General features: G+C 52.1%; 1 protein-coding gene across 1 annotated transcript in view; it reads left to right on the top strand.

Annotated features, from left to right (window-relative positions):
* Positions 1-16447, top strand: part of ADAMTS14 (ADAM metallopeptidase with thrombospondin type 1 motif 14) — a 74962-nt gene that overhangs the window by 25259 nt on the left and 33256 nt on the right. The window contains exon 4 of the mRNA XM_072971360.1: positions 5227-5417. Within this exon, the coding sequence (XP_072827461.1) occupies positions 5227-5417 (191 nt within the window). The remainder of the gene's footprint in view (positions 1-5226; positions 5418-16447) is intronic.

Here is a 16447-nt window from a genome sequence, read left to right as displayed (position 1 = left end):
GGAGCTTGGAACGTAGTAGGTGTTTGATGAATGGTTCCTCTTATCACCATCTTGTTATTAAAGTAACTACTGCTGTGTAAGGGTGAGAGCCCCTGAGAAGGGGGGTGTCTCTGCCCCACAGTGGCCAGTGCCAGAGCCTGCACACCAGTGATACCTGGGACCCAAGATCCAGACTGAGCGAATGATGCAGTGAGTGCATTGTGTGCTGGTCCTGGGCCCGTGCCAACTTCATGGTCCGCGTAGCTTTGTCTCAGAGCCCCTCTGGCTAAGAGGACGTGAGAAGACCCTGGGTGGAATCTGGCCATGAGGGGACCACACCCTCACTCTAGGGCCTTGGCAGGGTGGAGCCTAGCGTGAAGGAATGCCTGGAAACCAGCTGTCCCCACGTATAATGCCTCCCTCGAAGCCCCAGCTGCTGTCCCCCTGTCACTCATAAGTGATGCTGCACTTATGTGATGGTGGTGGAGGCCTGGGGTTGGGTGGGGGTGAGGGCCAGGATGAGCTGGGAGGGTTTCAGGAGCAGGTGTGACCCTCACAGTTCCTTCCACCACGGCCGTGAAGAGCAGCAAGTCTCCCCAAGGTTCTGTTTTATCTGAGACAGTCTGAATCAGAAGACCATAAATTCCCCCTTTGGGAGAGAGACCTTGGAGGAGTCCCACTCTGGAGCTGTGAGCCTGGGACTGACCGCAGAGTCCGACCACAGGTGCCTGGGAGGCCAAGATGGCTGAGCTTGGGCGTGGAGCTCCTTCTCATCAGGCTGCCTGGCTGCAACTCCTGTGGGCCTGGGGGCGGCACCACGGCCTCAGCCCACGGGGGTCCTTCCTTAGAAAGAGGAGGGCAACAGAGGACCTTCTAGGAAACCTTGACTCAGTGGCTCTATTGTTTCGAGGCAGCAGCGGGTCTGAGCCCAGGCTGTGCAGTGGTCTGGTGCGCCTGTCTCCATTTAACGTTCAGGTGAAAGGTTTTGCTCACGTCCCGGGTGTCCGTCTCAGCACACACAGAAATGCCTGGGCGCCCAATTGGCCACCTGCCATCAGGCTTTTGACACATCTCCCCAGCCTGAACACCTGCCCCCGTCTCCATCTGCCCCCATCCTGCCGAGGGTTGGTCCAGCTCAGCCGTCCCCTCTCCTGCATCTCTCGGCCCCTGGGTCTCTCCCAGGCCTGTCCCCTTCCCCCAGAGGGGCTGGGATCCTGGAGGACTGTGTCATTACCATGAGCTCCACTGCCCCATGGGATGTGTCTCGCTTTCTTCTTGGAAAGGCAGGAAGCATCAGAGGATTCATCAGACAGATTTTCTAGCTGAGTTGTGGCCTGTGGGGGCTTCCTTCCCCTGGGCTCCCCTCTAGGGGTGTCTGACATGCACCGGTGAACTTGGGGCGGAGGGGATGCTTCTTGGCACCCGGATACAGCCTTGACTGCTGCCTTCCGAGGAGGCACACGTGCACCCCGGTACTCTGACATGCACTCCACTCGCCTCCGTACACTCACCCACTCACATCCGACACAACACTCACACAGTCACACACCCTACAGAGTCACACACCTCGCGCACACACTCCCGTGTATTCATATACACCAGTACACACACACATACACACACAAACTCGTACTTAAACACACACCCTTGATGGGCCCTAAAGAATTTGGTTCCAGCGATACTTTCCTCAAGGGCTCTGGTGAAAAATCAAAACCCTCTCAGTCTGGTGGTAGAAATTCCCTTGGCTGGACTTCCAGGGCCGAGCTGGCCCTCCCCCAGCCCCTCAGGGGCTGTGGACCCTTGGACCCTGCCTTGGCCTTGGAGGCTGTGCCCTGGACGCTCCCATGCTCCTGATGCTGCCCTTTCTTTCCTCAGCCCACGGTCCTGCTCTGTGACTTCCTTGCCTTCCTCCAGGTCCTCCTGAGGAGCCGTATGTGCCTGTGACCGGAGTTCTGGCTCCTGGACTGGAGGCTGGGGCTGCCAGAGGCCGGGACCACGCAGCCCTGCAGGGGCAGCCGGCCAGGCTGGGGCTGAGTACTGCTGCTTCTGCCTCTGCTTCTCTTTAACTGAGAAAAAATCCACCATTTTAACCATTTTAATGTATACAACTCAGTGTCTTTTTTTTCTATATTCTCAATGTTGTGTGACCACCACCACTATCTAACTCCAGAACATTTCCAGCACTCCCATAACAAAACAAAACAAAAACCCCCAAAACAAACCCCCCCATACCCGTTAATTAGCTGTCCCTCCTGTTTTCCCCTCCTCAAGCCCCTGGCAGCCACTCATCCACCTCCTCTCTCTAGAGATTTGTCTATAAATCCCCTATAAATGGACCCATACGATCTGTGGCCTTTTGTGAGTGGCTTTCTGTCAATTAGCATCCAAGGATTGTCCGTGCGAGGGCATGTACTGGTACTCCACTCCTTTTTGTGGCAGGATAATATTCCATCCCTGTGGTATGCAGGTACCACATTTTGTTTTTCTCTTCATCTGTTGATGGACATTTGGGTTGTTTGCATTTCTTGTGTTATGATAATGTTGCTATGAACATTTGTGTCCAAGTTTTTGTGTGAGCATATGTTTTCAATTCTTTGGGGTATATACCTCAGAGTGGAATTGCTGGGCCCTATCGTAACACTATGTTTAACTTTTTGAGGATCTGCCTAACTGTTTTCCGAAGCAGCTGCACCATTTTATGTTCTCTTGGAGCTTCTTGGGTGGTCTCATCGAAAGCTTCCCTGGGGGCCTGCTGCCCCCACCCCTCCCCTCTTTGAGGATTCCCTATATCTGGCCCAAATGATGAGACACACATCAAACAGGGTGTGACTGGAGCGTCTCCACAGGCTGTGGCTGATGTCAGCAGGCCCTCCCCAACGCCCCTCACTGTTTTTGCTCCGAGAGAATTCTGGGTGGGCTCTGTTAGGGTGTGATAATAGGGAGTGGCCGACCTGGCTGTACATTCTGGCTTTTGGCTATGGACCTGCTGTGTGACCTGAGATGGGTCAGGTAACCTCTCTGAGCCTCCCTTGGACAGACCTGGCAGTGAAGTTTCAAGTTCCACGTTTCACCTGCAGCGCTGAAACCCTTGGGCACTGCTCCTGTGTTGGAAGTGGCTGTTATCATTCTATTGCTCCACTAGAGAGCCCTTGCCTCTCCTCTCCCCTCCTGGGGGTCTTCTCCCCTCTCTCCCAGGAATTTGGCTCCGGGCTGCTGCGCTCACTGTTGGGATCAGACAGCAGAGCACCAGGTGCTCTGGCGCAGTGTCACCTGCAGAGAGAGAGGCCCTGGTCTCAGGGGCAGCGAGGGCAGGCACTGCCCTGAGCCCTGTCACCGTGCTGAGCAGCGCTCAGAGGGCCGGCTGCCCATTTCTGGTTTCTCCAGTAGGCCAGTGGCCATACATTTTCCAGGCCTTAAATTTAGTGCTTTCCTTCTTTCACACTATAGTGCCTCTAACCACAGGGAGAATAGAGAGAAACAGTAGCGCTGAGCCCTGCAGCTCCCTGTCGCCCTGAGCTCAGACTTCAGTTCCTGAAGTAGCCATGTCCATGGAGGCTTGGAGGCAGAACTTGGGTCTCTGCAAAGGGGCCTGTTGATTGATCTCTGAGGGTCACCCACCCTGTGACCTCATACTTGCTCACAACGGATTCTGCAGGTGTAGTTCCCTCTGCTCTGGGCCCTCTGTTCCCCATGCTCCAGCAGGTCATCTCCTGCCCCGCCTCCGGCCAGCTCAGATGTCTCCTCTTCCAGAAGCCTCCCCCAGCTCCCCATTCCTGGTTTGGGGTGGAAGCCTTCCCTAGTCAGTCCTACTGTAGCCCTTGATGTTACTCTATTGTCACCATCCAGCTTCTTATCTGCCACTTGCACTGGGAGGAGGGACTCAAGGACAGGGTCCTGCCTTCCTCACCCACCCACCATCCACTGTTCTAGTCAGTGTGGGGCCCCTTCTGCTGTCACAACTCTTGGATATGTGCCAGGATTGTAGTGGTGGCCTCTTTACAGCCTCAGCCCCTGGCCCAGTCTCTGGGAGGTTCTCAAATAACTGTGGATAAATGAGTGTTCTTAGAAATCAATATACAAGTGTCAGAACTTCAGGGTGGGATGGCAGGAAAGTCATTAAGTGACGTTTGAAGCTTTTTTGAGAGACCCCAGCCTCCTGTCCTGCTTTCTTAGCTTTCCCTACAGCGCTGTCATGCACACTCACTCCACTGCCCCAACAAAAGTTGCTCCAATTCTCATTCAGGCTATGGTGTAAATGACTGATAACTGCTTAAGATGTTATCTTTCTAAGTAGCAGTATAGATGATCATGTATCAAGGCATGGCTTTTTGACTCAGTCAGACCTCTACATGCTACCCTGAACCTCAATTTGTTTACATGTATAATGAGGACAATAACCTGACAGAGTTTTATAAGGATTGGATTCGATTAGATTTGATTAGAGTAAGGGTCAGCAAACTAAGGCCCATGGGCCAAAAATGGCCCACCGCTTGTTTTTGTAAATAAAGTTTTATTGGGACCTAGACAGATTCATTTATGTATGGTCTGTAACTGCTTTTATGCTCCAACAGCTAAATTCAGACAGAGACCAAATGACCCACAAAACCTAAAATATTTACTATCTGCTCCTTTACAGAAAAAGTTTGACAACTCCTAGATTATGTAATACAGTTAATACATGCTGGTTAAATAAATACATATTTTGTTTTTAGCCAAAAGGCCAAAGCTGTGATGGTGAAATTTGGGGGTACTGGCAATGATCGGAGGGATTGGAGAGGCATGAGATGTGCTCCAGGGGTTCCTAAAATGCCCTGCATAGGTCACAGTAACATCACGATTTTTTCATTTATCAAGATGTTTCCACCCACTGGTACCTTTGATTTTTACAGCTGGCTTGTGGAGCAAGAGATCAAAGATTACTCTTTCCACGTCACAGGAGGGGAGGTGAGCCCAGAGCAGTGGAGGGGCTTGGGCCAGGACACACAGGGAGACAGGAGTGGTTGGGAAATGGAACCTGGGCCAGTTCTCACTGCCCTGCTCCTCATTGCCTCAGCGCTCAGCCACGTCCTCACACCAGGGAAAGGGCTCGTGTCCACGAATTACCTGTTGTGGCACAAACCCTCATACTGACTTGGCTTTCAGAGGCAGGGAGGGCACACGTGGTGGGACAGGTGTGGGTTGGCGGGCAGTGTCGTGGGACAGCCCCTATGTGGGTTTGACCTTGGTCTCTTCCCTTCCTGGTTCCAGCCTTTGGCCTGGGTGACCTTCCCAACCTGCTGGGCCTGGTGGGGGACCGGCTGGGAGAAGCGGAGCGGAAGCGGCGACATGCCAAGCCCGGCAGCTACAGCATCGAGGTGCTGCTGGCGGTGGATGACTCGGTGGTTCGCTTCCACGGCAAGGAGCACGTGCAGAACTATGTCCTCACCCTCATGAACATTGTGAGTGTCCCCGAGTCCCGGGGCTGGGGTGGGGACCACTAATGTTGTGGTTCTCCTCGACCTGGTGCTTTCTGGGTGGACTCAGGGAAGTGGCTCCTTGTTCCTTAGGCCAGCTGGACAGCGGGTTTCATTGTGAGACGGATCTGAGCTGACCTGACATTCGTTCCAGGCCTCGGCCTGGTCGGAGCTGTGTATGCCTGTGCTGAGGTGCCTATAAGCAAACCAGAGTGCACGGACAGTGGGTTCTGGGTTTGGATACATTCAGAGCTGGGTCAGGCGTGGCCGGGGGCCTCACGTGCATTGAAGGGACTTCCCTGAGACTCATTGTCTGGAGGAAACGCCCAGTCCCAGGCTGCGGAGGCTGGCCCACGAGTTGTCAGACTATTAAGGAGGGATCCCAGGCCCCCAGCGTGGGCCTTGGGTGTTCACAGAGATCAGACAGGCAGGGAAAGTGAGGGTCACGGGCAAATTTTGAGACTGATGACGTAGAGAGCTCATGTCCCATTCAAGTGAGTGGCTGCTACTCAGCTTCTGCTTGGGACTCTCGTGCAGAGATGGAGGGCTCTTGTCGCAGGAAGGCCAGTTTTTCAAGAACAGTCAGAAATGCAGATTTTTAAAAAACTTATTATATACGGAAAGTTTAAATCCAGGTATCTAAGTGAAACTCCCAACTTTTAAAAATGTTAAAGTGAAAAAAACCAAGTGAATGCTGAACAAAACCTATCTACACGCCACATCTGGCCTGGGGGCTCAGTGGCCTCTGAGCTCAAGGGGCGGAGACAAAGAGACCAGAAGGGAAAGGAGGTGAAAGTGACAGAGGCGGGCTGTGCGTGCTTCTCTTCCGGCAGGAGGCCCTTGTCAGAGGCGCCCGTGGTCGTGGCTCTGGGGCGCTGGGGACCTGTCTAGGAGAAAGTAGGGCCTACGGTGGAAATTGCTCAGACCATGGCCAGATGCTGGGGAGGCGGGGCAGGACCCCAGGCCCGGCCCTACGAAGCCGGGTAGAGGGGTGACACGGGGGCCAGGCCCCAGCTCAGCACGCTGGGCGGCTGTGGAGTCCAGGCGGGAGGAGGCCAGCAGTGGGGTAGCGGGTATGCGCCTCATCAACGGGAGTCAGCAGGGCAGTGCCTTCACCTCTGAGTCTGCAGGTGACCCAGCTCAACAGCTCATCCTAAACGTTTATCTGGACCCTGAGAGCTGAGAAGGAAGATAGATATACATGGTGGGGGCTCTTTAGAAAGCCCAAGTTTCCAGTGGGCCCCCACTGGCCTTAAGGTCAGGGTCCTCTGACCTGAGGCCTGTAAGAAGGGTGGCTGTATTCTTGCATAGACCAAAAGATGGCTGCAGGTGGGCCAGGGCTGGGATGGCATCAGCTTACACCCAGTCTGACATGGAAGGTTCTTGGAGGCTGTGTTGGACTCGCAGCTGATCACAGTGATCACAGTACTATACGGAATGGGACATTAGTCGATTGGCCAAGAGCGTGGACTTTGGAATCACACAGTCTGGCTCTGCCCCTTCTTGTCTTTTGACCTTGGGAGCAAGTTACTCTCTTGAATGTCCCTTTCCCAACTTCTAAAACAGCATTAGTAATGCTCACCATGCAAAAGCTTTGGGAGGATTAAATGACACGTACAGCACAGAGCATGGTACCTCTCATGGCATAAGCTCTCAGTAAATGGTTGGTGATAATATGACTTTCATGAGGGGAGTGTTAACACATTCCTGGGAGCTTAACAATTGATGAGCAGAAGTGTCAACCCGGCCCTCATGCCAATCCCCCTGGGAACATTTGTAGGAAAACAAAATAGTGTGATGCTGTGTGTGCTGTTTGGGGTTCATAATCCAGCCACATGGGGGGCAAGGTGGCTTTTAGGAGGGCACGCAGCCAGCCCCTTGTTAACTGTGTGACCTAAGGCAAGGGGCCTGCATTTTTTGGACTCTATAGCTTGCAAATGATGGAAAACCAACTCACGCTAGATTAAGAAACAGGGCTAAAAAAATGGACCAGACTATGGGAGGGACAGGATGGAGCTGGTTGTAAGCGTAGTTGGTACTAGAGGCTTACATGGACGCTGTTTTTAGGTTTCCTTCTCTCTCTGTGACATCTCTCTGACTAAGTTCTCTACAAGACAGATTCTGGCCATTAGCAACATGAAGCTGACGCTTATCCCCATAGCTCCACGGCCAGAGACAAAAGAAGCTTCCCCTCTAGTTCCCAGGCAACAGTTCTGAGGAAGGACTCTGACTGGTCTGAGTTTGGGTCACATGACCACCCTTTGCACTAATCACTATATGTTGGAGAGAATTTTCCAAAGGAGGAGAGGGACTGGACGCAGACATGGCCACTGGAGAAATTGTTCTGGGCTGACCAGATACCCCAATTTGTGTCTGTTATAATATTTAACGATGTAGAGCCTCCATTTTTTCATAATAATACCTGCTCTTGGGTTTGTTGTGAAGGTTGAATACATATAAAGTGTTTAGTACAATGCCTGGCACTGTGTACTTACAGTTGTATTGTCTTTGTGTGTGTGTGTAAGTAGTTCTCTGAAGGTGGGGTCCTCGAGAGTGAGGGAGGACTTTGTCTTAGACTTTTTTGAACCCCAACAGCACACAGCATAGGTGTTCAGTCCAGCACCTGTTAGGTGATCGGTAAGTATGCAAGTGATGGTGTCTATGGGAGAAGCAGAGAGCCAGCATGCGAAAGGGGAAGACGGCAGATTTTTGTCTGCAGTGCCAGCCTTAAGAAAAGGCAGAGCGGGCGTGGGTATAGCTCAGTGATAGAGTGCATGCTTAGCATGCATGAAGTCCAGTACCTCCATTAAAAAAAAAAAAAGAGGAAAAGGGCAAGGGTAGAAATCAGCTTCAACTACAGGAGCCCCAGGGAAGGGAGAGGTACCAGAAATCTGCCCCTTGCCACCTCTTTGTTTGGATACTAATTCTTATGTCCCTGTAGTAGCATGTGGTTTGGGACTCAAAGAGCAAAGGCTACCATGTGGGGCTGTTTGAGAAAGAGAGGGAGGGAGGGAGGGTGACTATAAATATGCCACACCTACCTTGCTGGAGCACTTGACCACCCACCCAGACTCTATAAACTGCTAGCCCAACCTAAGACCACACAGCTGGGTACTAATCCTATTAGTAGGAGAGCCCAGTTGGCCCCTGGAGCCAGCAGGTGGAGAACAGGAAGGGGAGGCGGAGAGGGGCAGGGGAGACCTTAGGAAGCCCTCAGTACTGAGAGCCTGTGTCCTGGACCCAAATAGGGGGCTGAAGACCTCAGGAGTGTGAGCCGGGCTCAATTTGCAGCCTGAAAGTCCTTCAGTTTGCTGAGAGATAATTTTCCGGTAAAGATAAAATCATGACTCTCATACAGAAATAAAAATGGGCATCGTGTTAAAGATTTTACTCTACTCATTAATCAGTGAGGGAACCTGGCAGATGGTATAACCCATTCAAAAGAGAACACAAAGAGCAGATACATTTATAGATCAGGAATTTTGAAATGAATGTGCAAATGGAGACAAAATTAACTTATTCACAGGGTGGAAAGGAAGACAGAATTTGCACATCTGAAGACAAGCTTTTTCCGTTGCTATCAGTTACCTAACAATGCTCTCAGTTGTGAAGTAGCTTCTGTAGCATCAGATTCAGATAAGGCCGTTAGGTGTGCTGTGGACAGTGGATGGTTTCCATGAAAGCACATATTTTATTCCCTGAGTTGGAGGCCTGGCCTGGGCCCCAGGTGGAGAGCCCTTTCCATGGATGGCCAGGAGTCTGGTGGCCCATCTGACTGATGGGCTGCATCGTCCTGCTCTGGAGCTAGAGGGGTGGCAGCTTCACTCAGGACATGCCCTGGATTCTGGCTGTAACAGGACTAAGCAACTAGATGGTCGGACCCTCCCCACGTCCCACCCCGAACATTCCTCCCCATGAGCTGACCTGCCCATGTCTCTCCCTTCCTGGATTCTGGCTGGGGCTTGAGATGTGGAGAGAAGGCCTGGGGTTGGGAGTGCTTGAGGGTGGGTAGGCTGAGGAAGACCACAGAGCTTTCTTCCTTGGGCCACAGGCTCTATGCTCTCTCGCACCTTTCAGAGAAAGCCTCCCGTCTGGGTGCCTGCATTGAGGGTTGTGTTACTCAGTTTCTCTTTGAATGTCTGTTGGTCGGACTAAAGTGTGAGCAGGGCAGCAGGTTCAGGAAGCGTGGAACAGAATTCCTGGAGCCCCACCCCCCAGCTGCCCTCACCGCCAGTCTGCGCTGTCATTGATTCTTTTGTTCAGAGCTAGGTGCTGTGCTGCCTTGGTGGGCCTCCCCTGTCTAGGTTGGCTTGGGTTTTAGGGCTCTTATGGTTGCAAGTGGCAGAGATTCAGCTCACACTAGCCTAAGCCAAAGAAGAGATTTGTGGCACAGGGCAGATCTAGGTATTAGGGCCTCAGGTCCATTAAGATGCTCTCTCCTCACTGCTTGTCTGCTTGATGATATAAGCCAACAGGAGTCAGGCTTTCTCTCCATGGCAGGAAACAGGACCTCTGGCAACCCCATATTTCCACACTTCCTTCTCTTAGGACCCAAAGGCAAAGGGATCCTTTCTGCCCTCCTTGGGAGGATTGGCCTGGATTAGATCATGTGGCCATCCTGGACTAATTGCTGGGACTGGAGGGATGGCTTGGGCCCCCCAGGTGGAGCCCACCGCTGTGTGTGCAGCCAGGTGGGACAGTATCTCTTCCTAGAAATCAAGCAGTGAAGCATGCATGACAAAAGAATAGCTTCTGCAGTGGAGGGCTCAGAAGGAGTGGAAAATATGGTCCCTGCCCTCAGAACACTTACAGTGTTGTGTCCACAGACAATTGCAACTTACATCTTTTTAGAAATCATTAGAATCATTTTCGAGCAACCTCCAGGAGCCAGGCTCTTTATAAATGTGATCTCATTTACTCAAGTCTCCCAATAACCCTATGAAAGGTCTGAGTATCCCTGATGTCCTTACCCAGCAACTGGGGTGCAGAGAGCTGGTTGTAACTTGCCGGTCTCCCCTCTGGTCAGGCACAGGGCTGAGATCTGAGTGCTGCTCCATTGACTTCAGAGCCACCCTCTTCCCACAGCCTCTGCACAGAGGTCTATAGCCTCATTCAGGTGGTGCTGTCCATGGCTGATGACCCAGGTGTCAGGGAAGAAAAACAACTTTTCCTGTACCCTCTTAGGTTCTGTCCCTGGGGATATGCAATTTAAACTGACAAAAAGACAGATTAGCAAAAGAAAAGAAAGAGTTTATTTACATGTGCAATGTGCGTGTCCATGCAAGTGCTCAGTGATGAGTAACTCAAAGAGGTGGTTAGAATTGGGGGCTTATATACCTGTTAGTAAAGGAGAGAGGGGAAAAGAGGTTCTATGGGAAGGGCAAATAGGTTTCTTTAAGAAAGACAAATGGGAAAAAAAGACAAATGGGTTTTAGGAGAACAAGTGGGAAATAAGAAAGTTTGTGATAATATATGTTTATGCAGGTGCTAGTGGTCTTTCTGTCTTTTTTTATGGCCATAAAATTCCCCCGGAGAGGGGATTTATGGTAGCTCTTTTCCCAGAAGTTGCTGCTTTGTCAGATGAGGGAATTTCCGAGACAGTTTCTTTCTGCATCTATTGAATCTCAAATGTCCTCAGTTTAAAATAATATTTATACCAACTCTGTGGTTCTGAGTGGGTCTCCACACAGGCCAGGAGTAGGACCCTAGGAGCGACCCCAGGAAGTGAGTGATGTACATGTGTGTGTCCTAGAGGGACCACAATCCTATACCAGTACCTAAGGTCCTTGCGTGGGGTGAAAACCCACATTTTGTGGGTTCTGGGCCACTGTGTGCCCTTAGAAAGGCCCCCACTGGACCCGCTGGCTTAGTCTAGTCTGAGCCGTTCTAGAGAGGGTTCTGAGACAGTCAGCTTACGTGACCTGGAGGGTGGAGGGGCTGCTTTTTGAGGCCACAGCAAAAGATGAAACCCACTTCTGAGGTAGGTGTGAAGCAGCGAAGTTAGGAAAGTGACGAGGAGGGTCCATAGGAATGTGTTCCCCACACAGAATTTGGGAGCTTCCCTTGGAAACTGGAAGAGATATTTTGATGGATCATACAAGGAGCCACTTCTTTCTACAGAGCAAAGTGTGTTTTTGAAACTTGGTGTTGCAGAGGCTTGCCCAGACTGAAATGTGATTAGCCCAGAGGGGAGGGTCTAATTAAATCCCTCAGATCTGGAATTGTAAGCGACTGGGGCTGTTGGTGAGGAGTGTGGGAGGTTCTACTAAGTTCTATGGTTCACGATGTGGAGGCCAGTCTCCCCCAGTCCCTGGTGTCCCTCCTCCTGTCCCTGAGCTTTACTGTTGGAGGAAGTCTCTGACCCAATCTGCCTCTCTTGACCTCTTCCCCATGCCCCACAGCCTCCGCCAGGGAGCTTGTCTTGATTGAAAACCATGCCAGGAGGGCCTGCTTTGAATGCCTGTTTCCATGGTCTTGGTTCCACGTTCCTTTTCACTACCTACCAGAAAGTAGGTGGGGAGGAGAGTTTTTGTCTTCTCAGAGGTTCTGGAGGGCTGTTTGAGGCTGGTTCCTCTGCTCACTGCTGCCTTGCCCTTGTGGGTGTGGGAGCAGAGGCTCTGGGGATGCGTGAGGGGTGCAGCTGGGACAGAGCTTCCCAAAGGGCTTGTTCCTCTAGGGGAGAGAGGCTCATGGCACTGAGATGGGCTGCGCTTAAGGAGCTGCTGCCTTGCAAACCTGTGGCTGCCAGAGGGGGAAAGGTAGGATGTAGGTTCTGATTCCCGGGTGCAGAGGACAGCCAGCCAGAGTTCCGCCTGTGGCAGTGAGCAGAGGGGCAGCAGACAGCGTTCCCTCCCAGGGGACCAGCAGCTCATCCTGTCCATTGTATGGGAACTTGTATTTGGCTGGGATGCTTGAAGCACTAATTCCCTCAGGGATTTCATGAAGCCAGTAAGAAAGGGTGTCTGTTTGTTCTCCCCTCTCAGCTCCTGCCTGCCTGTGACCACTTCGGATCCTGGTTTCTGGGGCCAGGGCTGGCCTGACGGGATCAGAGAGGCGATCTGGTTCTCAGGATGGACAGTCTCATTGTGCTAACCCAGGGAGGAGGGCAGAGCCGACAGTGGCACTCACAGTGATCCGATCAGGCCCGTCACTGTAGCTCTCAGGACAGCTGTGAGAATGGCTCAGGGGCATCCTGCCTCTCCGTTTTCTGTTTCATTAACTGGGGATGTGCTATAAATATTCATGCAGCACCAGATGGCAGGCAAGCTCCTCATCCCTCCCTCACATGCTGCTGGGCCCTGGATGGTCCAGGCTTCCTCTGTGCCTCGGTTTACTCATCTGTACTGGGTCCCTTTCCTTAATGCTTCTTCAAATCTCAGGGCCAGGGAACCATTTGAAACATACAGGGCAGTTTTAAGCATTTAGTGAGTGCCTGGTGTATACCTAGGATGACAGTCGGTCTCCTGTTCTAGGGAATCTTGGAGGGCAGTGCCGAAGGAGGCGGCATCCCTGTGGACTGCAGGAGAGAGAGGGGAGAGAGGATGGCTTTCTGGAGGGGGTTGGAGCTGAGCCACCCTTGGGGGGAGGAGTCTGGGGAGAAGAATTTTAAATAACTGATATAGATCCTTTGCCTTTGGGGAGATGGATTTTAACTCCCACTCCAGGAGTGTGGGCTTGTGCATAGTGACTTCCTTCTAAAGAGCAGAGCATGGAAAGGGCTTGGGGGTGACTTTACAGTGGAGAAACCTGGCAAGCAGCCTCTCCGCAGGTGATCAAGGTCAACATCAGAGAGGAGAAATGGCCCGGAACAGTCGAAGGAAATAGGTTGACTAAATGTAATGTGCCGTCCTGGATGCGATCCCATAGCCAAAAAAAGGGGACATTGCCCCTAAACTAGGGGGACCTGAAAAAATATGGGCTTTAGTAGGTGATAATGTGACGGTGTTAGTTTGTGAATTGTGACAAATGTACCATAGTAATGGCAGATGTTAATAATAAGGAACCCTGTACTTGCACCTTTTCTGAAAAAAAGCTATTCTAAAATTAAAAGTAAATTGATTAAGGGGAGAGGGTATAGCTCAGTGGTAGAGCACATGTTTAGCATGCACGAGGTCCTGGGTTCAATCCCCAGCACTTCCATTAAAAAAAAAGTAAATAAATAAACCTAATTATCTCCCCCTCCAAAAACAAACCAAAAAAGTAAAATAAAAACAAACAAATAAAAAACTTTTAAAACCACTCTGGTGGGATTTAAAAAAAAAAAAGTAAGCTGATTAAAAGAGAAAGAAGGGCCAGGACTTCCTTCTGGGCAGGTTGCTGGGAGGGTTCAGTGAGGTGGTGCTGGGAGGGTTCAGTGAGGTGGTGCTGGGAGGCGTGGGCTGCGCTCTTAGGTGACAGTTAGTACCCTCTCCTGTTTGAACACCTGGTGGGCTTCAAACCCCAGGATCCGGCTTTCTCAGCACTGCCCCTCCCTTTTGAGCCCTGCTGAACCTGGCTACCAAGCAGTAGGTGGACATTCTGTCCCATAGCCCCTCAGAAGCAATGTTCCCTAGGAGCGAGGGAACTTGGGGTTGGCCAGGGTCCATTCTCTGCTTCTCTACCCCCAACCTGTCCCTGCCTTGCCAAGGAGAAACCCATCTGGGCTTGGTCCAGAAGGGAAGGCTGCCAGCGGCCCTCCCCTAGGCTCCCGAGGCCTAGTTTCCCCCTCCCCGTCCCCAGCTGCAGGTTGAGGGCTGGGCATTTCTGCTGCAGGCCCCCGAGTCTGGCCCTCCCTTTGGGCAGGAAAACAGATTCAGAGCTCCCACCCCAGTAGACCCTCCTTCCCTTCTTCCTGCCCCCTGAGCTTGACCACAAGGCCCCCAGGAAGCCTGGCCACACAGGGTTACAGGAGGACAACGGTTCTTACAATAACTCTCTGGCTGGCCATGTTGCTGTTTACTGGCTGTGGAAACCCAGTCCCCTCGTCTTCTCTTCCAGGCCAGAGAAAGCCCACCCCAGCCAGCCTGCCACAGAAGCTAGTCCAGGAGAGCATCTGCGTGTAGTGGCTAAGAGTCACAAGGTCTGGATTCAAATCCTAGCCTTCCCAATTTCCAGTTGGGTGGCCTTGGGCAAGGTACTTAACCTCTCTGAGCCTTGGATTTCTCACCTACAAAACAGGAATAATTCCTCCCTTTGCAAGGTTGTCATGGAGTTGTATGCAGTGACCTCAGCACAGTAGATGTTCAGTGACAGCAGCTCACCCTCCAAACCCAGTGCTTTCTAGCCATCCTCTCCCTTCTGCTGTTTTGTCTCCCCTTAGCCAGAGAGAATCCAGCCTTTGCTTGTTTTTCTGGTACATAGCCAATGGCCACCCCGGCCAATATGTTATGTGGAACCCTAACCTGGGGGTCTTGGCAGATGACCTTGAACTTGGCTGAGGTGGGGAAGCCGGGAGAACCAGACAGTTTTCTTTTCTGCCCCAGGGTGTGTCTTGCAGCAGTCACGCTTGTGCCTACAACCATGGGAAGCAATTCCCTATCTCCCGTAAGCTGGCTTGCTGGCCTCACCTCTGGCATTTGGGAGACAGCGGTGGAGGACAGACGCCAACAGAGCCAGGCCTGGAGTGCATAGCCGGGCTGGAGACTCGTAGGCAGCTGTACCTCCTCGCTGTGACACCAGCACCAGCTCCGGGCTGTGGGTGGAACCCCTGTGCCCAGAGGCCTCTGCGGTTCTGCTGCACACGGCAGCCCTGTCCAGCCGCCTCCTCCGCCTGCACAGTGTCAGGGTGGCTCCAGCTGAAACAAAGCTGCTGAGGTCCCCACTCAAGGCAGGCAGGGGTGTGTGCAGCTGAGCATGCCGGGGCCCCAGAGACAGACCAGACTAGGGCGGCAGGGCCATCCCCACTCTTTTGGGGAGGGGAATAAAGGAGAAAATTTATTATCATTATTCTTATTTAATGTAAGGAAAGAGCAGACTACCTCTCACTGGTGAACCCTGCCCCTATCACAGCCTCACAATTGTTATGCATTCTTGTACTGCTGCCTTTTGGAGATAATTTTCCGTCTTCCTTTCCTGCAGATCCTTCAGTAGGGTCTGTTTGACTGTCTCAGTTTTCTGTTACTTGGTAATGTCTTCATTTCATCATGATTCTTAAAAGATGGTTTGCTGGGTCTGGGAGTCTAGGTTGATGGTTTCTTTGTCTTGGTGTTTTGATGGTGTTACTTCAGGGTCTTCCCTGTTACTGTTGAAAACCTCCCCCCAACCCAGTGGTCCTTCCTTGGTGAGTGATCTGTCTTCTTTCTTGCTGCCTGTAATGTTTTCTCTTTGACCACTGTGAGCTGGAGAGGCGTCCCTGGGAGACTGTGGTCACCATCCATCCCCAGGAAGGAGCTGACATGCTCAATGAAACCTCAAGAGGGAGACTTGAGGCCAGGGGAAGAGGTGAACAGGAAGGCAGAATAGGGCTCATGGCATAGAAAACTTTCTAATGGCCGAGAGCGCCCCATTGCTGGAGGTGTGCATGCATGGGCAGGAAGGAAACTCCCTGTTATGTGGGGGATTAGCCTCAGTTAGCTTGATTGCCAGTGGCCTGGGGCTTTCTTGGTGGCTCCATGTAACTCCTGCCTTCCTCTCCCCTGCATCATGCCTCTGCCCATCTCCTAGGAAGGGTCAACGAGCTTCTTAGTCAAAGATTATTCCAGCTCTTCCAGCAAGACCTGCCTGACCCCTCCTTCTCACGTGCACCATCCTCTCCCCTGAACCCCCACTTTGATTTCCAGATTATTTCAGAGCGCTGAGTGGTGTCTCCAGATGGCGCATTCTGCTTGTTCAGTATTTGCATTCAGGCCAGTTACTTGGGAGTGGGAGTTGGTGTCAGGAGGCCCCCACTCAATACCCTCCGCACCAGCGTTGGGCACTCGGGCTCAGAGTGCAGCAGCCCCCTCCCAGATCCTGCCGTGAGGGACTACCTCCCAGTGTCCTGGACTGGAGATGCAGTGTTGGAGCAGGGGTCACTGCAGGCCTTGATGGGTGCATTT

This window comes from Vicugna pacos, chromosome 11 (assembly GCF_048564905.1).
Source record: "Vicugna pacos chromosome 11, VicPac4, whole genome shotgun sequence".
Classification (NCBI taxonomy): Eukaryota; Metazoa; Chordata; class Mammalia; order Artiodactyla; family Camelidae; genus Vicugna; species Vicugna pacos.
This window is presented reverse-complemented; position numbering and strand designations above follow the sequence as displayed.